The sequence below is a fragment of the Oncorhynchus tshawytscha genome, linkage group LG15 (assembly GCF_018296145.1).
Source record: "Oncorhynchus tshawytscha isolate Ot180627B linkage group LG15, Otsh_v2.0, whole genome shotgun sequence".
NCBI lineage: Eukaryota > Metazoa > Chordata > Actinopteri > Salmoniformes > Salmonidae > Oncorhynchus > Oncorhynchus tshawytscha.
The window spans coordinates 19,480,048-19,503,950 of record NC_056443.1 but is presented as its reverse complement, the minus strand read 5'-3'; the positions used below and the strand labels follow the sequence as shown (position 1 = coordinate 19,503,950).

The 23,903-nt window shown below is 43.0% G+C and overlaps 1 protein-coding gene and 1 pseudogene across 1 annotated transcript; one reads left to right on the top strand and one right to left on the bottom strand.

The window, feature by feature from the left end:
* Positions 1 to 4,670: 4,670 nt before the first annotated feature.
* LOC112214579 (zinc finger protein 501) lies at positions 4,671 to 11,622 on the bottom strand. Its single transcript, XM_024373440.2, has 2 exons — positions 11,349 to 11,622; positions 4,671 to 6,400 (listed from the first exon to the last, which is right to left on the bottom strand). The coding sequence occupies exons 1-2, from the start codon at positions 11,506 to 11,508 to the stop codon at positions 5,052 to 5,054; spliced, it is 1,509 nt and encodes a 502-aa protein (XP_024229208.1). The 5' UTR covers positions 11,509 to 11,622; the 3' UTR covers positions 4,671 to 5,051.
* A 7,313-nt stretch (positions 11,623 to 18,935) lies between these two features.
* On the top strand, positions 18,936 to 22,469 carry LOC112215083 (annotated as a pseudogene).
* Positions 22,470 to 23,903: the final 1,434 nt, after the last annotated feature.

Here is a 23,903-nt window from a genome sequence, read left to right as displayed (position 1 = left end):
GCTACTGTTTGATCAATTCATGGTTTTAATAGTTGCACTCTGGAGCCCTTGTAGTATTGGGCTGGCAACGGTGTGGGCTGGCATCTACCAGCTAACGTTTGTTGCCTATGTTTTAGGCCTAATGCTTATTTGACTCATTATATACCTAGTTTTATTTAACAGCATTATTTGAAAGGTTTGAAGGTTAGTTTAAGACAGTGTTTCCCAAACTCAGTCCTGGGTACCCCAAGGGGTGCATGTTTTGGTTTTGCCCTAGGAGTACACAGCTGATTCAAATAATCACCTCATCATTGGGCTTTTATTATTTTAGTCAGCTGTGTATTGCTAGGGAAAAAACAAAAACGTGCACCCCTTAGGGTCCCCAGGACGGAGTTTGGGAAACGCTGGTTTAAGAATTAGGGAAACAGGGCAGCAGGTCATGAGATATGTCGTTGAAGATCTTACGCACGGGCCCCTGTAGACTATAAGCAAAGCAGCGCAGTTCCAATCATTTATTGGTCACATACAAGTGATTTGCAGATGTTATTGTGGGTGTAATAAAATGCTTGTGCTAGCTCCCACAGTGCAGTACTATATAACAAGTAATATCTAACAAATTACACAACATATACCCAATACACACAAATCTAACTAGGGATTAAGACTATACACAGTACATATGGACAAACAATGTCAGAGCGGAACAGACTAAGATACAGTAGAATAGTATAGAAAAACAGTATATACGTACATATGAGATGAGTAATGCAAGATATGTAAGCATTATTAAGTGAATGAGATACTGTAGAATAGTATAGAAAAACAGTATATACGTACATATGAGATGAGTAATAAGTGAATGAGATACTGTGGAATAGTATAGAATACAGTATATACATATGAGGATGAGTAATGCAAGATATGTAAACATCATTAAAGTGACTAGTGTTCCATTCCTTAAAGTGGCCAGTGATTCCAAGTCTATGCCTACAGGCAGCAGCCTCTAATGTCCTAGTGATGGCTGTTTACCAGTCTAATGGCCTTGAAATAGAAGCTGTTTTTCAGTCTCTTGGTCCCAGCGTTGATGCACCTGTACTGACCTCGCATTCTGGTTGATAGTGGGGTGAACAGGCAATGGCTCGGGTGGTTGACGTCCTTGATGATCTTTTTGGCCTTCCTGTGACATTGGGTGCTGTAGGTGTACTGGAGGGCGGGTAGTTTGACCCCGGTAATGCGTTGGGCAGACCACATCTGGAGAGCCTTGTGGTTGCGGGCGGTGCAGATGCCGTACCAGGCGGTGATACAGCCCGACAGGATGCTTTGAATTGTGCATCTGTAAACATTTGTGAGGGTTTTAAGTGACAAGCCAAATTTCTTTAGCCTCCTGAGGTTGTTGCGCCTTCACCACACTGTCTGTGTGGGCGGTCCATTTCAGTTTGTCAATAATGTATATACCAAGGAACTTGAAGCTTTCCACCTTCTCCACTGCGGTCCCGTCGATGTGGATAGGGGGTTGCAACCTCTGCTGTTCCCTTTAGTCCACAATCAACTCCTTTGTTTTGTTGACATTGAGTGAGAGGTTGTTTTCCAGGCACCACATTCCCAGAGCCCTCACCTCCTCCCTGTAGGCTGTCTCGTCATCGTTGGTAATCAAGCCTACTACTGCAAACTTGATGATTGAGTTGGAGGCGTGCTTGGCCACGCAGTCATGGGTGAACAGGGAGTACAGGAGGGGGCTGAGCATACACCCTTGTGGGGTAACACTTTACTTGACACCCGGCGTCATAACATGTTATTACACTGTTGTGACATACACAAGAAGGCCAAAGGTATGTGGACACCTGATTGTCGAACATCTCATTCCAAAACCATTGTCATTAATATTTTTATTTTAACTAGGCAAGTCAGTTAAGAAAAAAATTAAGATTTTCCAAGACAGTCCTGAGTTGGTACCAACAGCCTCCGTTTCTGGGAAGGCTTTCCACTAGGAACATTGCTGCAGGGACTTGCTCCCATTCAGCCACGAGCATTAGTGAGGTCAGACACTGATGTTGGGCGATTAGGCCTGGCTCGCAGTCGGCATTCCAATTCATCCCAAAGGTGTTTGATGGGGTTGAAGTCAGGGATCTGTGCAGGCCAGTCAAGTTATTCCACACCAATCTTGACAAACCATTTCTGTATGGACCTCGCTATGTCATGCTGAAACAGGAAAAAGCATTCCGCAAACTGTTGGCACAAAGTTGGAAGTACAGAATATTCTCGAATGTCATTGTATGCAGTGGCGTTGAATTCCCTTCGCTAGAACTAAGGGGACTAGCCCGAACCATGAAAAACAGCCCCAGACCATTATTCCTCCTCCACCAAACTTTACAGTTGGCACTATGACTTTGGGCAAGTAGCGTTCTCCTGCCATTTGCCAAACCCAGATTTGTCCACCGGACTGCCAGATGAGGAAGCGTGATACATCACACCAGAGAACTCATTTCCACTGCTCCAGAGTCCAATGGCGGCAAGTTTTACACCACTCCAGCCGACTCTTGGTTCCAGCCGACGCTTGGCACTCCAGCTGACACTTTACACCACTCCAGCCGACACTCGGTAGTGAGTGTTGCAACCGAGGATAAACAATTGTTACGCACTTCGGCACTCGCCGCTCCCTTTCTGTGAGTTTGTGTGACCTACCACTTTGCGGCTGAGCCATTCTTGCTCCTAGATGTTTCCACTTCACAATAACAGCACCAGGTGAAACGAAATTTTATGAACTTACTTGTCGGAAAGGTGGCATCCTATGATGGTGCCACGTTGAAAGTCATTGAGCTCTTCAGTAAGGCCATTCTACTGCCATTGTTTGTCTATGGAGATTTCATGGCTGTGTGCTCGATTTTATACACCTGTCAGCAACGGGTGTGGCTGAAATAACCGAATCCACTAATTTGAAGGGGTGTCCACATACTTTTGTATATATAGTGTGTATTTGCTTTAATTTATGGCTGGTTATGACACCTAAATAAGAGTGTCAAGACCCACAAAACCTACCACACAAAGCAAAACATTATATTATACACCATAGTATACTTGTCAACAGAGTATGTTTATGTTATGTAACATTTTCTGAAATTGACCATTATTAAATTATTATAAGTGTGCATGTCAGACATGCACCTACCCGAAAGCTCAGTTTCTGATGACTGGGATGAATGGGGGACCAGATTTAAGGAGCAGGACAAGACGCCCTCTTTTTGACTGATGACTGACATAAGGGCATTTACCTGACAGGCCTATCTGGCTTATAATGATTATGATGGTCATAATGCTTCTTGACATTGTTATATAAAGTGTATTTTCTTAGTCCAAGTAAAGTGACACACGGTGATCACAAGGCTGTATGACAGTGTCATAAAGTGATTTAAAATGATGGGAAGAAAAAAACATGACTAAAGAATTCATTACAACAACTAAGGACTTAAGAAACAAACTTTCAAATGGAAAAAAATCGTATTGGCAGGGAAAAAAACTGATGTGAATAAATGTGGCTTTAAACACTTATGTACAGTGCATTTGGAAAGTATTCAGACCCCTTCCCCTTTTCCACATTTTGTTACGTTACAGTCTTATTCTAAACTGGATTAAATAAATAAAATATACTCATCAATCTACACACAATACACCGTAATTACAAAGTGAAAACAGGTATTTATAGATGTTTGCAAAATGTACATGTCAGAGCAAAAACCAAGCCATGAGGTCGAAAGAATTGTCTGTAGAACTCCGAAACAGATTTTTTTTCGAGGCACAGATCTGGGGAAAGGTACAAAAAAAAACATGCAGCATTGAAGTTCCCCAAGAACACAGTGGCCTACATCATTCTTAAACGGAATACGTTTGGAACCACCAAGACTCTTCCTAGAGCTGGCCGCCTGGCCAAACTGAGAAGTCAGGGGAGAAGGGCCTTGGTCAGGGAGATGATCAAACACCCGATGGTCACTCTGACAGAGCTCCAGAGTTCCTCTGTGGAGATGGGAGAACCTTCCAGAAGGACAACTATCTCTGAAAATAGCTGTACAGCGACGCAATCTATGTGTCATATTTCAGCCTAATTGTAATACAATTTGTAAAATGTCTAAAAAAATACAGTTTTTGCTTTGTCATTATGGGGTATAGATTGATGAGGGGGAAAAAACTATTTAAACCATTTTAGAATAAGGCTGTAACGTAACAAAATGTAGAAAAGGTTAAGGGGTCTGAATACTTTCCGAATGCACTGTAGGTGTCATTACCAGCCATAAAGCAGTTATGACCGTGTCATAATGTGTTATGCCGCTGGGTGTCAAGTAAAGTGTTACCTTACCTTCAATATCATGGATTGCAGCATGTTGCAAAAATGTATATTATTATTGTGACACATAATTGCCATGGTAATTTTGTAAAAATCCAGTCGATGAGCATTGTGGGTAATGGAGTCATTCTACAGATTCAAAATGGGCCCACAATTACTTACATCAAATGCATTATGACAGCACGATCTTAAATAATATTATACAAAACACAGCGACATATCAAGTGTACAGACAGATGTAAGAGGACGACACTCTTCTTTTTAACCTAAAATGAAGAAAATCAGCCCAAAATTGTACTCTCCCGCAGCTTAGAAGGCTTATGTTATAATATAGATAAGCAGCATTAGGTCAAAATGGATGAGAAAACTTTATAGCATTTTCTGGAAGGTACCTTTTTTAAAAAAAAATGTACAAATAACATTATTCAGACCATTTTCTCATCGCCCTGAGAGAAATTCCAAAACAAACTAAGAGGAATTCCTGTTTCTAATGCCGTTGAAAACATCAACAGACTTTGAACAGCAGATCTGTGTGTTTCCTAAAATACTCTGTTCTGTTTTATCCTTACGTCATCATTCAAATAAAATCTAACTTTAAATTAATCACACATCTATATGAATATGAATAATCCAGAGTTGTTTTCTTCAGTCCCCCCCTACGAGTGATGTCCACATCCTACCCTTTAATTTCCTTCTTCTTACATAATATCTATTTGTCATAATTGAATTGCCTCTATCAATTTTCATCCAGTTTTATTCCTTTGTGGATTGTTTTCACATGTGTCAGCAGGCTAGACTTCTGAGTGAAGCTTTTCCCACAGTCACCACAGCTAAACGGTTTCTCTCCTGTGTGAGTCAATGTATGCATGTTTAGGTGTTGCTTCAGATTGAAGCTCTTCCCACAGTCACAACAGCTAAACGGTTTCTCTCCTGTGTGAGTGAGTTTATGCTTCCTTAGGTTCCCCTTCAAATTGAAACTTTTCCCACAGTCACCACAACTGAATGGTTTATCTCCTGTGTGAGTCAGTTTATGCTTCCTTAGGTTCCCCTTCAAATTGAAGCTTTTCCCACAGTCAACACAGCTAAACGGCTTCTCTCCTGTGTGAGTACGTATATGTTCAGATAGGGTCCACTTCTGTTGGAAGCCTTTCCCACAGTCATTACAGGTAAATCGTTTCTCTCCCGTGTGAGTAAATATATGCTTCTTAAGGGAACCCTTCTGACTAAAGCCTTTTCCACAGACACCACAGTTAAATGGTTTCTTTCCAGTGCCGGTCAGTATATCTATGGTTAAGTGTTCCTTGAGATTGAAGCTCTTCCCAGAGTCATCACAGCTACAGCTAAATGGTTTCTCGTCTGTGTGAATCATTGTGTGTTTGGAAAGATCTCCTTTCACTTTGAAGGTCTCGCCACAAACAGGACAGGTGTAGGGTTTCCCACCATGACAGAGTCGGACATGTGCCTCCAGTTTACAGGTGGAGTTGTAGTTTGTTTTGCAGAAGCGGCATTCACTGGGTCTCTTCTCGGGGAGAGTAACATGCCTCTGTAGGTCAGCTTTCTGAGCAAATGTTTCACCACAGTCACAGCAGTGGTGAGTTATTCTAGACATGGTGGTGGGTTTGGAACAGTGTTCCCCCAATGGTGGGCTAATGTCAAGCCCTACTGGGTTGCGGCTTACAATTGAGAAATAGCTGGAGTCATTGTTTTGATTAAATGGAGGGTCACAGGGATTCTCGAGACCCTTTAGGTGGGTCACAGTGCCAAAAGGTTTAGAATCCACTAGTTTAGAGTCACTGTCTCTGTTCTCCACAGTCTGGGTTTGGGGAAGAGTCAAGGACCAAAGTGGGTCTTCCTGATCCCATTCACTTTTCACACAGAAAGGAGTGAATTTAAACTCTATGATATCAGCCTCCAGCCTTTGAAGCTGCTCTTCCTCATGACTGGTGCCGAGTTCCTCCTGTTCCTCTTTAATCTGTGTGTGCCCTGGGTCCTCCCGCCCCAGACTGGGGCTCCACTCCTGCTCACAGTGCTGCTGCTCAGGGGGAGACTCCTCTTCATAAACTATGGGAGAGAGCGGCAGGGAGTCTGGAGGGAAGAAGAGGAGCAGAGGTTTGCTATATACACCACATAATTAAATCGAACACCTGAATCATACAGTCATCAGACTTTAGACATGCCTGAGTACACCTAGCTACGCTAAACATTCAAAAGTAGTATGTTCTTATTTTATTTGACCATTATTTTATCAGGTAAGTTGACTGAGCCAGGACACCGGGGTTAACACCCCTACTCTTACGATAAGTGCCATGGGATCTTTAGTGACCACAGAGAGTCAGGACACCCATCCGAAGGACAGCACTCAACACAGGGCAGTGTCCCCAATCACTGCCCTGGGGCATTGGGATATTTTTTTTTGACCTGAGGAAAGAGTGCCTCTATGTGGTAGATTATAAGTTGCTAACTGAGCAAAATACAAGTTATCTGAACACAAGTGTGATGTGTAGAGTATTTTTTTATGTTTTGGTCAAATATCAGCATATTGGTTATGAAATTGGACATTTGAAACCAGGGTTTTGATACTGGGCAATACATCGAAAATCCACAACCACAGGAAGCAGAAACAGTACTTTTAAGATAATTTTTCATCAACAGGGACGAACTTAATCAGGTAAAAACTGTCGAACGAGCCCCCAAAAGTGCTATGATTTATTGATTTTTATGATATTAGTTAATCGTGAAAATGCATTTGGCCTGCCTAGCTAATTGGCAGTGATGGGGAGTAGTGAACTACATGTAGGACCAATGCAACTGTTTTTAAATCAATATCAAATCATTTCTGGGTAACAATTAGGCACCTTACTGTAATAGTTTCCCATTAAAATGGCAAAAAAAATTGCTCTTAAGCAAGAATTTGGCTAGGACTGTCTGGGAGTGGTCTGAATGGGGAGGGGGAAACTTAAAACTAGCTGTTATTGGCAGAGAGGTTTGGAACTGTCTTTATTATTGGTATATCAACCAATTTACAGCTTGGTGATGTCACCAGGCAAGCCAAAACTCCGACCCATGCAAACAGGCTGATTAGAAGATCCTGTGTAGATTGCATTTTCAACCAGCAAGTATCAGGAATTCAGCTATTACAGTCACAACCTGTTGCTGACAGGTGTATTACATTGAGAACAAATCCATGCAATCTCCATAGACAAACATTGGCAGTAGCATGGGCTGAATGAAGAACTCAGTGACTTTCAAATTGGCACTATTATAGGATACCACCTTTCCAACATGTCAGTATGTCAAATGTTTTGCCCTGCTAGAGCTACCCCGGTCAACTGTAAGTGCTGTTATTGTGAAATGGAAACGTCTAGGAACAACAACGGCTCAGCAGTGAAGTGGTAGGCCACACAAGCTCACAGAATGGGAGCGTCAAGTGTTGAAGTGTGCAGAGCGTAAACATCGTCTGTCCTCGATTTCAACACTCACTACCAACTTCCAAACTGCCTCTGGAAGCAACGTCAGCACAATAACTGTTCTTTCGGGAGCTCGCCGCCATTGGACTCTGTAGCAATGGAAACGCATTCTCTGGAGTGATGAATCACGCTTCACCATCTGGCAGTCCGAAGGAAAAATCTGTGTTTGGCAGATGCCACGAGAACACTACCTGCCCCAATGTATTGTGCCAACTGTACAGTTTGGTGGAAGAGGAATAATGGTCTGGGGATGTTTTTCATGATTCGGGCTAGGCCCCATAGAAATTTTGACGCAACAGAATCTAAACGATTCTGTGCTTCCAACTTTGTGGCAACAGTTTGGGGAAGGCCCTTTCCTATTTCAGCATGACAATGCCCCCGTGCACAAAGCGAGGTCCATACAAAAATGGTTTGTTGAGATCAGTGTGGAAGAACTTGACTGGCCTGCATAGAGCCCTGACCTCAACCCCATAGAACACCTTAAGGATGAATTGGAACACCAGCTGCGAGCCAGGCCTAATCGTCCAAAATCAGTGCCCAACCTTACTAAAGCTCTTGGGGCTGCATGGAGGTCCCCGGAGCAATGTTCCAACATCTAGTGGAAAGCCTTTTCGAAAGAGTGAAGGCTGTTATAGCAGCACAGGGGGAACCAACTCCATATTAATGCCCATGGTTGGAATGAGATGTTCAATGAGCATGTGTCCACATACTTTTGGTCATATAGTTTAGTTTCTTAGCAAAGAGCTATTCCTCGATTTCTGCTAGGACTGTCTGGGAATGTTCTGAGTGGGGATGGGAAATCTGAAAACTAGCTTTTATAGTTGCGAAGAGAGAGAATCACTAGATCACATATTCTGGTATTGAACCTATGTAGCTTGTTTCTGGTCACAGGTTCAGGAATGGCAGAAAAATCACTCCATTCACCTAAAACTAACCCTACAAATAGCACAGTTGGGAGATTTGGAAAACCATAGTCAATAAACCAAAAATAATGCTTAGTAAAAAATATAAATCTTTGACTTACAATCTGTAGATACTATGCAATTAGAAAGGCTCAAAATGTATGGCACATGGAAATCATACGTGGGTGGTGTACAGAAATAGGTGGGGTTGGCTGAGGGTAGCTAAGGGGTAGGATTAAAAGCTCATGATTTATAATAGTTATGACTGAAAACACTATTTCACATTTACCTGATATGTTTAAGTACAATCTATCCAGATGTCAGAGCTGGGCTCAATTCAAATTAAAGGCAGTCAATTCAGGTCATTTTTATTTAAAATTCTGAAATGTAAATAGTTTGGAAAGAAATAGCTTCTACTTGTCAGTTTATTGAGAATTCATTGAAAATAAATGAACATTTTACAATTATTTAATTGTAATTTTAGTTTACTTTTTGAATTGACTGCCTTCTATTTGAATTGAGCCATACCCTGATATATCAAATAACTATATTTTTGCTATGTAACGAATGTGTAAAAAAAAAATTTTTTAAAAAGTGACACGTATGTAAAATGTGTGTAGAGTTTTGTCTTCCGATTACAAAAATGGGCAGCATAACAAAAAAGCTGTTATTGGCAGAAAAGTTTGGAACTCTTTCTTATTGGTCTATTAACTCCTTTACCGCCTGGTGATGTCACCAGGTAGGCCAAAACTTCATCCCACCAAAACGGGATGAAATGGCTCTTTTCAAACAGCTCTTACACCGAAAGGGCATTATCATAATTTTATCATAAAAAATAAAAAACACAGGAAATCACATTTTTGACTGCACTGAGGTTTAAGTGAACAATATTTTGTTAAGGGTGGGTTTCATGTCGCTTAACTTCCTTCAGTGTAAAGTACCTTCAAAGTATACCTATTTAAGTGTACCTATTAAACCCACCAGAATCGAAGTTTAGACATTTCTAACATATACTGCCCTAATTTTTGTAGTAGATATAAAATGACAGATTCATCTCTTGTGAAGTTTTATGACTTTTACTTACATTTATTTTTTAATTTTTATAAGAAATAAAAGATTTGATCAAATATGTGAAAAGTCCAGACTGGGCTTAATGGGTACCGAGTGTACCCTTTAACCTCATGCATAGGTGTTCCAAATAAGCCAACCTCTTAAAAAATATATTTTAATTCATTTCCAAATGTTCAAAACTTAAACTGACATTTATTATGTAAAATGATTTACTTGTCAAAAATATAAACACAACATGTAAAGTGATGCTTCCATGTTTCATGAGCTGAAATATAAAACAACCCCAGAAATTTTCCCATACGCATAAAAAGCTTATTTCTATCAATTTGTTTTGCACAAATTTCTTTACATCACTGCTAGTGAGCCTTTCTCTTTTGCCAAGATAACCCATCCACCTGACAGGTGTGGCATATCAAGAAGCTGAATAAACCGCATGATTATTACACAGCTGCACCTTGTGCTGGGGACAATAAAAGGACATTCTAAAATGTGCAGTTTTGTCACAAAACACAATGCCACATATGTCTCAAGATTTGAGGGAGTGTGCAATTGGCATGCTGACTACAGGAATGTCCACCAGAGCTGTTACCAGATAATTTTATGTTCATTTCTCTACCATAAGACGACTCCAACGTCATTTTAGAGAATTTGGCAATAGGTCCAACCAGCCTCACAACTGCAGACCATGTGTAACCACACCAGCCCAGGACCTCCATATCCAGCTTCTTCACCTGAGGGATCATCTGAGACTAGCCACCCGGACAGCTGATGAAACTGTGGGTTTGCGCAACCAATCATTTATGCACAAACTGTCAGAAACCGCGTCAGGGAAGCTCATCTGCTTGCTCGTCGTCCTCACCAGGGGCTTGACCTGACTGCAGTTCGCCATCATAACGGACTTCAGTGTGTATGTTGTTGTGTGGGTGAGCGGTTTGCTGATGTAAACGTTGTGAATAGAGCGCCCCATGGTGGCGGTGGGGTTATGGTTTGGGCAGGCATAACCTGCTGACAATGAACACAATTCCATTGTATCAATGGAAATTTGAATGCAGAGATACCGTGAGGAGATCCTGAGGCCCATGACTGTGCCATTCATCCGCTGCCATCACCTCATGTTTCAGCATGATAATGCACAGCCCCATGTTGCAAGGATCTGAACATAAATTCCTGGAAGCTGAAAATGTCCCATGGCCTGCATACTCACCAGACTTGCCACCCAATTGAGCACGTTTATAATGCTCTGTATTGACCTGTACGACAGCGTGTTCCAGTTCTCGCAAATATCCAGCAACTTCGCAACGCCATTGTAGTGGAGTGGGACAACATTCCACAGGTCACAATCAGCAGCCTGATCAACTCCTTGCGAAGGAGATATGTCGCGCTGCATGAGACAAATGGTGGTCAACCCAGATACTGACTGGTTTTCTGATCCACGCCCCGACCCTTTTTTAAGGTACAAACTGATGCATATCTGTATTCCCAGTAAAGAGGAATCCATAGATTTTGGCCAAATTAATTTATTTCAATTGACTGATTTCCTGATATAAACTGTAACATGTTGCGTTTATATTTGTGTTCAGTAAACATACGAACCTATACATGTTATCTTTGGTGTGATACACAGCAGTCTCCGTAGCCGATCATTCTCCTCCTGGTACCCCACTACCGTTTCCTCAACTGCCCCGAAAATCTCCACAGCGGCAGCCGTTAAACGCTCATTCAAAAACACACGCAAGAACTCTAGTTTAGACATTTTCTATCAAATTAGTTTTGCGTTGCAAATTCAACTGAGTCAGTTGGTATTTCTTTAGTCAACAGAATGAATGTTCAAAATCAAAACAAATTCGTCTCCAATCCTACTTCCGTGTTCTACTCCAGGAATTTTAGACGATTCCTTGGTTCTAGCTAGCGAGTGGCAAGCTCAGAAACACAACAGCGCTGCCAGCTGGTTGGGGGTTTACTACTGTGCAAGGCAGCCAGTCCACAGACTAGTAAAGTGAAACGATGCCTACTTCTTCTTTTTTAAAACATTAGATAAACAGTGGTTATCATAAGTATAGGATGATCTGGGAGAATCATTTATTTCTCAGGAGTCGATTGTATATCAATACTCAATATCATGAATTAGCAGAATTAGTTCAAAATGAATGAAAAATAGTTTTCGACAAATGGGCGGAGATCTTTTCTGGAAAGTATATGTTTAATGTATCAACAATAACCCCAGTCTGACCATTCATTCTCCAGAGATAAATGGTTTCTCTCCTGTGTGAGTTGCTTTGTGCTTCCTTAGGTAACCTTTGAGACTGAAGCTTTTCCCACAGTCTCCACAGCTGAATAATGTATCTCCTGTGTGAGTCAGTTTGTGCACAGTTTGGGTCTTTAGGGTCTGCCTTAGCCCAAGAATGTACTCTAAAGCAGTGTAGATGAGCCTACCGTTACTCCCTAAGGTCCATGGACCTTATATGTTCATTTTCAAAAGTAGACGGGCTCTAGCAGCCAAAACAGACAAATACTCCATCTAAATGTGAATCGATTCTCAATTGCAATATAGTTCTAGAAACTTTCATATCACATAAAAATAATTTCACAACTGCAAAAGATGCACTTAAAAAAATGTGTTTCATTGTCACATACACCGGATAGGTGCAGTAAATTGAATTGTTTCAGCCATAGTAGTAAGGCGCCCCTGGAGCAAATTAGTGTTAAGTGCCTCGCTCAAGGGCACAGACAGATTTTTCACCATGTCGACTTGGGTATTCAAACCAGCAACTTTTAGGTTACTGGCCCAACGCACCAACCGCTAGGCTACCTGCCGCCCTGTACACGGTTTTATCCGGCTTTATCACAGTTGCAACGACAGTATTTTTCGGTTACAACATGTTTCTGTTGGCTTTCTTCCATTACAGAGGATGTTCAGAGGATGCTAGATAGAGGCGACCACCTGTGGTAATTAGCTGTCTTCCTTAAACACATACTATAACATGGAGATATGGCAGTGTGGAAAGACTCTATTTTTTATTTAACTAGGCAAGACAGTTAAGAACAAATTCTTATTTACAATGACAGCCTAGGAACAGTGGGTTAACTGCCTTGTTCAGGGGCAGAACAACAGATTTCTACCTTGTCAGCTCGGGGATTCAATCTAGCAACCTTTTGGTTACTGCCCCAACGCTCTAACCACTAGGCTACCTGCCACCCCTACACTAACCCTAACCCTATAAAGATGTGTATTAATTTACCTTTTTTCTGTGTGAAAATTATTTCTTGCTGATATGAAAGATACATTCCTTATGTTTCCAAAACTGTACCGCAAGCTATGCCTGTTTCACATTTAGATCAAGCGTAGGGGCTGTATCAAAAGTCCCCTGGGAAGAAGTTACCTTCATCAATAAGCACATCTATGAATAGGTTCTGCCTGTGATTGACATTTTCCTAGTCACCACAGCTAAATGGTTTCTCTCTCGTGCGAGTAAGTTTATGCTGCTTTAGGGTCTGCCTAGACTTGAAGCTTTCCACAGTCACCACAGTTAAATTATTTCTCTCCTCTGTGAATCAGTTTATGCCTGGTTAGGGTCCCCTTGAGACTGAAGCTTATCCCACAACCACAGCTAAATTATTAATCTCCTGTGTGAGTCAGTATATTCATCCCTAGGTCTCCCTTCTGACTGAAGCCTTTCCCACAGTCATCACAGCTAAATGGTTTCTCTTATGTGAGAGTGTTTGTCCTTTCTTAGGTAACCTTTGAGACTGAAGCTTTTCCCACGGTCACCACCGCTAAATGATCTCTCTCCGGTGTGAATCTACATGTGTCTCCACAGATCTCCTTTGACAGGTGCAGTGTGTCCCACCGTGACAGAGTTGGACTTCGGCCTTCAGTTTACAGTTGTAGCATTTTTTTTGCAGAAAAGGCATTCATTGGGTCTCTTCTTGACGAGAGTCACATGCCTCTGCAGGTCAACTTTCAGAGCAAACGTTTCACCACAGTCACTGCAAATGGCAAGTTTTTCTAGACGTGGTGCTGGGTTTGGAACAGTGTTCCCCCATTGATGGGTTTGGATCCAGCAGTCATTTGAAAGAGTAAGAACACATCAGCGAGACAACTCAAAGGCGAAATCCATTAACGCCAAGATAATGGAATTCATTGCCCTTGACAATCAATAATTCTCTGTTGTGGATGATGTTGGCTTTCGCCGACTGGTCGAGCACTGGTACCCACTACCAAGTAAGCGCTATTTTTAAGATGTTGCCTTACCGGAGTTACAAAGTATTGTTGAAACTCACATCCATGAGCTACTTGCTATGAGCGTCACTCTTATTAGCTTCACTACCCACATTTGGACCACCGATGTCAGCCCCATGAGCTTTATGAGTCTGACAGCAGAGTGGGTCGATGAGGATTTCGTACTGAGGAAAGCCGTATTGCATTCTCAAGAATGTGCTGGTTCACATACCGCTGCTGCCATGTCAATGGCATTTGAGAACATGTTTGAAACTTGTAAACATGTACACTCCTAGCTCCATTCGAACAACTGACTCGAGAAATAAGCTCAACTGAGTCTGCAGCAGACGTGATACCCTGTCATGGCATTGAATCGCGTGCTCAACAAAACTGCCAACACAGATCGTCGGGTTATCTTGGAAAAGTACTCTACGAGAGGAAGTGAACAAGCGATTCGATGGCATTCTCTCTGAACCTCTACTGTGTCGCCACCATGCTAAATGCTAGGTACAAGGGCCGCTACTTCGTTGCAGACAAGAAACAGGGTTTACGTGAAAAGTTAGACACAGCTGGACAAGATGTAAACGGACACAGTGACCGTGCGCACCGAGGAAGAGAGGCCACTGACAGACAGAGCTGAAACTTCACTGCTTGACATGTATGATGCAATCCTGGTTGAGACTGAAGAAATGAACAACGAAACAGCACAGCAAGTAAGTGAAAGCAAGTAAGTGATTATGTTTTACTGGTAATGGGGACATACGTAAATGCCAACAAAATAACTTTGGTCGGTGTGTGTGTGTGTAAACCAATTTAACTGTACTAGAATGCATAAACGGCCGCTAAAATATTAAATATCGATTATCGGTATCATTTTTTGGGGGGGCGAGGAAAATATCGGATATCGGTGTCGGCCAAAATTTGTATATCGGTACATCTCTAGTTACAGCCTAAAATAGTTTTTTCTCACTCATCAATCTACATACAATACCCCATAATGACAAAGCAGAAACAGGTTTTCAGAAATGTTTGCTAATTTATAAAAAAATAAAAAACTGAACTATGATATTTACATAAGTGTTCAGACCCTTAACTCAGTACTATGTTTAAGCACATTTGGCAGCGATTAGAGCATCAAGTCTTCTTGGGTATGACACTACAAGCTTGGCACACCTATATTTGGGCAGTTTCTCCCAGTATTCTCTGCAGAAGCTCTGTCAGGTTGGATGGAGAGCGTCGTAGCACAGCTATTTTCAGGTCTCTCCAGAGATGTTTGATCGGGTTCAAGTCCAGGCTCTGGCTGGGCCACTCACAGACATTCAGAGACTTGACCCAAAGCCACTCTTGCGTTGTCTTGGCTGTGTGCTTAGAGTCGTTGTCCTGTTGGAAGGTGAACCTTTGCTCCCCAGCCTGAGGTTCTCAGCGCTCTGGGGCAGGTTTTCATCAAGGACCTCTCTGTACTTTGCTCTGTTCATCATTCCCTCAATCCTGACTAGTCTGTCGCTGTCGCTGAAAAACATTGACACAGCATGATGCTGCAACCACCATGCTTCACCGTAGGGATGGTGCCAGGTTTTCTCCAGACGTGACACTTGGCATTCAGGCCAAAGAGTTGAATCTTGGTTTCATCAAACCAGAGAATCTTGTTTCTCATGTTCTGAGAGTCTTTAGGTGGCTTTTGGCAAACTCCAAGCTGACTGTCATGTGCCTGTTACTGAGAAGTTTTCAGTCTGGCCATTCTACCAAAAAGGCCTGATTGGTGGAGTGATGCAGAGATATTTATCCTTCTGGAAGGATCTCCCATTTCCACAGAGGAACTCTAGAGGTCTGTCAGTGTGACTATCGGGTTCTTGGTCACCTCCCTGATCAAGGCCCTTCTCCCCCAATGGCTCAGTTTTGCCAGGCAGCCAGCTCTAGGAAGAGTCTTGGTGCTTCCAAACTTCTTCCATTTTAAGAATGATGGAGGCCACTGTGTTCTTGGGGACCTTCAATGCTGCAGAAATTTTCCCCAGATCTGTCCCTCGACACAATCCTGTCTCGGAGCTCTACGGAACAATTTCTTCGACCTCATGGCTTGGTTTTTGCTCTGACATGCACTGTCAACTGTGGGACCTTGTATAGAATGGTGTGTCCAATCAATCGAATTTACCACAGGTGGACTCCAACCTAGTTGTATAAACATCTCAAGGATGATCAATGGAAACAGGATGCACCTGAGCTAAATGTCAAGTCTCATAGAAAAGGGTGTGAATACTTATGTAAATAAGGTATTTCTGTTTTTTTTAATTTTTAATACATTTGCAACAACAACAAAAAATAAACCTGTTTGATTGGACATGAAAGGCACAACTGGAAAATTAGGGGTTAAATGTGAAATGCAAACTATTAGGCTAATCAGGCCTATAACAATGGAGTACTGATTGGCTATAGATTTTGAATCCAGTTTAGTTTATTCTCTCTGCCTTTTTGAAGTAGTCTTTTCCCCTTTTCGAAATCCCAAAGCAAGGAGTTTTCTGTTGCTGTTGTGATAGCCAATCATTACTCTCCATTGTTGTAGCTTTGATTAGCCTATTAGTTTGCATTTCACATTGAACCCCTACTTTACCAGTTATTTTTCATGATAAAAAAATTGATGAAATTGTTCACCTGGGAACTGAATAAATTGGAGGCAGGCAATCATCGAAGGTGCTGGTCAGAAACGGCGACCCACAATCTAAACCTAAAGCGCTCTACGCTATGAAACAACTCCACATGCTGTGTGTTTCTTTTCACTCCTTGTACAATAATATCTCTAATGGGGAATTTTGTCATCCACTAAGGGAATTATGTAGCACGATTGGTTTGTACCCCTCCTCTGAGTTTGACATCTGCCAGACTAGGGCCAAATGACAAATCGACCCCTAGACCCTACGCCAGCCACACTCAACTGGCAGACCACGGTTCATATCTGGACCTAGAAAGGGGTGGATATGGACTGCGGTCCTGACGTACATTTTTGTCAAATAAAAAATGTAGGAACTGTCGGGCTTTCAACTTACTGCTGTTGAGAGTTATAATAGTAGAATTCCTGCACGAGGTGCAATTTAATTTAGAAATTTGTTAGTGCATATGGACATTTTTTCCTCTTGTTATGCATTTTTACTCTTGACATCCCAGGTGGCCCCCATTTGATTTTGCTGAGTCACTCAGGTATGAAAACACATAAGACATGGCAAAATGTGTAGAATTGCAGGAATTGAGCTTTAAAATGGCAACAGTTTGGGTTCGCAAGGGTATCGAGGTCGGGGTTTGTTACTACGCCGATAAATGACGATATCCATCCGGCCCTTTGCCACCTCGGACATTTGTGTAACCGGACCTTCTGAAATAGTACCCAGCTGTGTGTATTGCATCACCTTTTGATTCGGGTCACATGCACTGCCTGTATTCTAGTCTCATATGGATGCTGGTGGATAGCAAACCCGTCAACTGGCCAGCAAAGAAAAAATCATCACACAATTTGTGCTTTTGGCAAGACAACCAGACCCAACACAAGACGCAACAGTCTCATCCAAAATGATTGTGTGGGTGTGTGTGTGTGTGTGTGTCTGTGTGTGTGTGTGTGTGTGTGTGTGTGTGTGTGTGTGTGTGTGTGGAACTTCCCTTGGCTGTGTCGTGGTCCGTTGTAACATCTGTTTTTATCATTAGGAAAGTGGCTGTGGGCCAAGAGGTACTCTGCTTTGGGATTGACATTTACGAATGTCCTCTTTCTGACACCACTAATTACATGTCCCTTGATTTGATTTACAGAAATGTATAATGAAAGACGGTATGCCAAAATCACTTCATATTATTAATAATACATGAGATTTATATAGCACTTTTCAAGGACCCGAAGGCGTTTATATTGTTGTTGTTCAGATATTTGTGCGACACCTCATCGAGAGTGCACTATTATACTATTATATTATCAAGTGTCTCTTACAGTATGTTGGGCCTCACATGCCAGTTATGATTCATACTGTTTGTCTGTCTATGTACAGTAATATTCTTAAGTACTTTGGGGTTTTCTGGCTAATTGACCTGCCCAATGAATCGGTTTCTAAGTTATTTGTCTTGTTTTATATGATAATACTATTCATCCAACAGGTTTTTTTGGCCATCCTCTCCTTTTTCTTTTACCTCCATGACTCCATGTTTTTTATTTTTTAGTGAGGCATATATACTGTATATATTTAATATTTTGGCAGTACCTCATGGGAGCAGCACTGATCCAAAAATATGAAACGCTTCACTCTCTGAAGACTTTTGTAGTTCTAGAGACATCACTCCATAGATGCACTACGTCTCCCGCGATGCATAGCCTAGCTCAGGCTCAATTGACAAATAACAACACTCTTCTCTCCAACTGAAACAGGCAGACCACGCCCGCCCAGGGCACAGGCGACATGGAGTGAGTTCTGGTTACTTCAACCTTCCAAATAAGTTCTCTAGATGTAGAAGCAGAGACCTTCCGGTATAAACCCTGAAATATAACCAAAAGCTCTGCTGACACACAAATATTGTGTGTAAATAGGAGAACCCCCACCCACCTTCCTATGTACAAAACCATTATATGTAGATTATAGGCACAGAAAAGTGAAAAAGGGCCTAAAGTCCTCCTATGCACAGTCATTGCTGTAAGCCATCATCTAAAGTAGCCCGACAAACATAAATGAATGGGATGCTTGTTTTAAACAACCAATCATGTGTATGTGTGTGTGTGTGTGTGTGTGTGTGTGTGTGTGTGTGTGTGTGTGTGTGTGTGTGTGTGTGTGTGTGTGTGTGTATGTATGGATGCAGACTCTCAAATCAGGTCCAGTTTATTTTGGAAAGCAGCCCCGTACGTACAGTCACAAACATGCATATCTCAACTTCTCCGTTCTCTCCCTCTTCCTCTCTCTTTCCTCTCCTCCCTTCATTTCCCCCTCATAAACACACCAGCCGGCCTCTCACCTCCAGTAGCATGATGTCCGGCAACGTGAACAACAAGACGGACCCTCGTTCGCTCCGTTCCCGGGTTTTCATCGGGAACCTCAACACACTCCTGGTCACCAAGGCAGACGTGGAGGCCATCTTCAAGTAGGTAGCACGATACTCTGGCTGCTCTCTGCTCCAACATCACCAGCCTCTGTGTATGTGTGTCTTTCTGCGGGGTTGGGATAGAGCAGAAGAATCCAATTCAATGCTGTCCCAGAAGGGCAATTCTTGTGTAGCGTGAAAATATCCAATGGACAGCCACAGATGTACAAAAGACACATTTCCATTCGTTGTACATTGGACAGTAAATGAACTCGTTGTTCTTCTTCTTCAGCAAGTACGGCAAGATTGTGGGCTGCTCCGTCCACAAGGGGTTCGCGTTCGTCCAGTGCGCCAACGAGAGGAACGCCCGGGCCGCTGTAGCGGGCGAGGACGGGAGGATGATTGTAGGACAGGTGCTAGGTAAGAACCCAGGCAGCGGTATTCCACTCCTGCTCCCGTGTCCCCACTCTTCCTCCAATATGTTTCCCCTCTTCTAAAGGCATAGTATATGTGGGGACATGTGATAATGTGGATGTTACACCCCCTGTCAAGATATAACTTCCTCTTGATTTTCCCTCTTTTTTCCCCCTCTGCTCTATTTCTGTTCTTTCTGTATGTCTTTCTCCCCCCCCTCCCCCCTCTCTCAGACATTAACCTCGCTTGTGAACCGAAGCCTCAGAGATTGAAGACGGTTAAGCACTCCGCAGGAGACATGTACAGGTGTACCTCAACTCCTCTCTGTGTGAATAAAAAACAATTAAATAGCACCTGTACCAAGTGTTTCAGTTAAATCTCGCTCACTCTCTCTCTCTCTCCCACCACCCTGGCCGTCTGTCTGTCCGCCCGCCCAGTTCTTCATTTGATTTGGACTATGACTTCCAGAGAGATTACCTATGACCTGTAAGTCTTTGGTTTGCCGTTGCCACACACACACTATACTTAAAAAGGGATAAAGAATCTGATATTTTTGCTGTACCTCCTCCATAAACTGCAGCGTTCTTTTGAGAGATGTTACACATTGAACCCATTACATTTGTAACAGCCTTATGTCGTATAACCTGTGTGTGTGTGTGTGCCTCTTTAGTGTTGCCGTTGTAGCATGTACTCGTACCATTCCCGTGTGCCCCCCCTCCGCCTCCACTCCTGTCCCGGCCCGGCGATCCCCTCCGAACATCCCCGGGTCAGTTTGAGTGGAGGTGGAGGGGGCAGCCGACGCACCGAGACCCGCTTCTCATCTTCCACCTCCAGGAGCAGCCACAGGACCTCGACCTCACGCACCAGTCAGTGCCACACGCATACGTGGAATGACAGACGCTTTCGACACTTCCGACACTGATCAAACACACTCGTACTAACTACACAACGGTATAACTTGATCTCGTCCCTGACACACACTTACCAACTCCAAATTCACTCAGGCCAGTTACCCATTATTCATTTACCCTGTAGACACATGCATCCATGTTAATTCTCTGGAAGTGACATCCATACCGACTGTAAATGTATGCCTCTGACTCTCTCCTCCTTCGTTCTCTCCTCTCCCCCCCCTTGTTCCTAACCCAGTGAAGACAGATGACCTGCAGACCATCAAGAGAGAGCTGGCCCAGATCAAACACAAAGTGGACTACCTGCTGGAGAGTCTGGAGCGCCTGGGGAAGGACCACAGCAAGAAGTCCGGTAGGACAGGGATCGATACGAGTGATGGATGTACACTCATTGCCCACTGCATTTTCAGACATAAATATGCATAAAGCAACTCATTTTTGTTTATCAATTCAAATCTCTCTGGCTCTCCCTCTAGACATGGAGAGTAGTGGGAAGCCGGAGACAGGGGAGGTGTCTCATCTCCTCAACTGCGGAGGGAAGGAGGAAAGTCTAAAGAGGGCGAGAGAGAACCAGTCTCTCAACGACTCAGAAGAGGAGGGAGACCTACTGGAGGAAGAGGAGGTGTAGCTTACATTTTAGCTAGTCGTTTAGTAGAAGCTCTTATCCAGAGCGACTTACAGTAAGTAGTAAGTGCGAGAGAGAGTGGTCAGGATGTTTCTTTTACGTGTCTTTGAGATTTAGTTTATTCCAGTTTGGATCAATTTCATTTCAATTCAGGAAGCACACTGACATTTACATTTTCCTTTCAATGAGGAACATTTGGAATTGGAATTTGGTTGACTTTCTGAATTGACTGGTATTGAAATGGAATTGACCCCAATCCTGTTCTGGATGCAGTGTTTCTGAAACTTCTCAGCGGGAACCCCAGCCCTTCCATGTATTTGATCTATTCCAGAGCTAGCACACCTGATTCAACTTGTCAACTAAACAAAATTGTGAAATGTCTGGGGGTCCCCTCGAGCAGGGGTACCCTACGAGGGCCAGAGCCTGTTGGTTTTCTGTTCTACCTGATTATTAATTGCACACACCTGGTGTCACAGGTCTAAATCAGTTCCTGACTAGAGGGAAATAAAAAATGCAGTGAAACTGGCTTCGAAGTCCAGAGTTGAGTTTGAGAGCCCTAGAGCGTTATTTCCCAAAATGTGAGGCTTGTAAGTTAACATTTTTTTTAAGGAACTCAGTTCGGCTTTAAACTTACTCTTGAAAGGTGCAATGGTAGAATGGACGAGGTGCAATTTCAAAACTGGGTAGTGAATCGGCAGTTGTCCTCTTTTCATGTCAGTCAATGGATTACCTTTTAGAGAGCTATTTATAACTTGTCAGAAATGTCTAGATCAACTAGCCCATGTCAGCTAATGCTTTTTTTTTTCTCTAATGTTTTAGCCCATAGATATTGTCATTTTTATTTTATTTTTTCACTCATGTCACACGTATACATATAGATTAGACATGGTCAAATGTATAGAATTGCAAGAAAATGTTTCTTTAAAACCAGAACATTTTCTTTGCAACCCATGACAAAATGTGTAGAATTGCAGGAAATAAGCTTTAAACCTGCAAAATTCTCTCCACCAACAAGAGGGAACCCTTGCCCTCGAGGTTTGAAAACCCACTGAACTGGAGGATAGCTGAGAGGGTGCTGAACTGCTGCATTTACATCAGCAGGTGGCACTGAGCATCGACAGTTTTACACTGAGGCTACGATGAAATGTGGCACACGAGTTGGAAGATTTTACAAGGTTAACAATGATACAGACTTGTATAGGAGGATGTTATGTCAGGATTTTCCTCTGTATGCCATTTTTATTGGCTTGAACAATTTTCATTGTTTGTGTTTATCAGGAAATACATAAGGACTTTGACCTTATTTGACCTTGAGTTCTAAAATGGGCATTATTCATGTTGGTTTGTTTGTTTGTCTCGGTTGCCATGTGATTTCAGTTAATCATTACACGGACTGTGCTTGTGAATAAAAAAAATCTAAGTGGGAATGTTCCAGTCCAGAATGTCTTTGAGCTGTTTGTAATCAAGATGAAGTGACATGTGTGGGGGTAATAAAGGAGTTTTTCTCTCTCTTTCTTTCTCTAAATCAATGTTGTCCAATTAATTTCAACCCAAGAAATGGCATGGTGATGATGTTGAATCAACGTGGGAAACTGATTGGATTTGCAAAAAGGCATCAACGCAAGGGAGGGAATTTAGTCATGTTTTTACCCGACTTTGAAATTCTTGGGCTGATTTCACGTTGAATCCACGTTAGTTGACATCTCAGCCAAATGTAAATCAAAACTAGACATTGAACTAACGTATGTGGTCAATGGGAATGATTGTAAGTATTCAATGCATAGCTATTTGCTTTTGGATGTGGTATGCAGGTGGAGTGCGTGGGCGCATGCAGTGTGTGTTTACAGAGTACGGAGCAGGTCTGGGCCTATCTGACTATAATACATTCTTATCTAGGACTCATACCTCTCCTCCCTCCCTCTACTCTCTCCATTCCTCTCCTCCCTCCTCTACTCTCTCCATTCCTCTCCTCCCTCCTCTACTCTCTCCATTCCTCTCCTCCCTCCTCTACTCTCTCCATTCCTCTCCTCCCTCCTCTACTCTCTCCATTCCTCTCCTCCCTTCCTCTACTCTCTCCATTCCTCTCCTCCCTCCTCTACTCTCTCCATTCCTCTCCTCCCTCCTCTACTCTCTCCATTCCTCTCCTCCCTCCCTCTACTCTCTCCATTCCTCTCCTCCCTCCTCTACTCTCTCCATTCCTCTCCTCCCTCCTCTACTCTCTCCATTCCTCTCCTCCCTCCCTCTACTCTCTCCATTCCTCTCCTCCCTCCTCTACTCTCTCCATTCCTCTCCTCCCTCCTCTACTCTCTCCATTCCTCTCCTCTCTCCTCTACTCTCTCCATTCCTCTCCTCCCTCCTCTACTCTCTCCATTCCTCTCCTCCCTCCCTCTACTCTCTCCATTCCTCTCCTCCCTTCCTCTACTCTCTCCATTCCTCTCCTCCTCTCCTCTCCATTCTCTCTCCATTCCTCTCCTCCCTCCCTCTACTCTCTCCATTCCTCTCCTCCCTCCTCTACTCTCTCCATTCCTCTCCTCCCTCCCTCTACCTCTCCATTCCTCTCCTCCCTCCTCTACTCTCTCCATTCCTCTCCTCCCTCCTCTACTCTCTCCATTCCTCTCCTCCCTCCCTCTACTCTCTCCATTCCTCTCCTCCCTCCTCTACTCTCTCCATTCCTCTCCTCCCTCCTCTACTCTCTCCATTCCTCTCCTCCCTCCTCTACTCTCTCCATTCCTCTCCCCCCTCTCTCTCCATTCCTCTCCTCCCTCCTCTACTCTCTCCATTCCTCTCCTCCCTCCTCTACTCTCTCCATTCCTCTCCTCCCTCTCCATTCCTCTCCTCCCTCCCTCTACTCTCTCCATTCCTCTCCTCCCTCCCTCTCTCTCTCTCCATTCCTCTCCTCCCTCCCTCTCCTCTCTCCATTCCTCTCCTCCCTCCCTCTA

Coding starts and splice junctions, on each gene's coding strand:
- LOC112214579 (XM_024373440.2), bottom strand. CDS start 11,508: ATGTCTAAACTAGAGTTCTTGCGTGTGTTTTTGAATGAGCGTTTAACG. Junction 6,401..11,348: donor ACCAAAGATAACATGTATAG/GTTCGTATGTTT, acceptor TCTTCCCTCCAG/ACTCCCTGCCGCTCTCTCCC.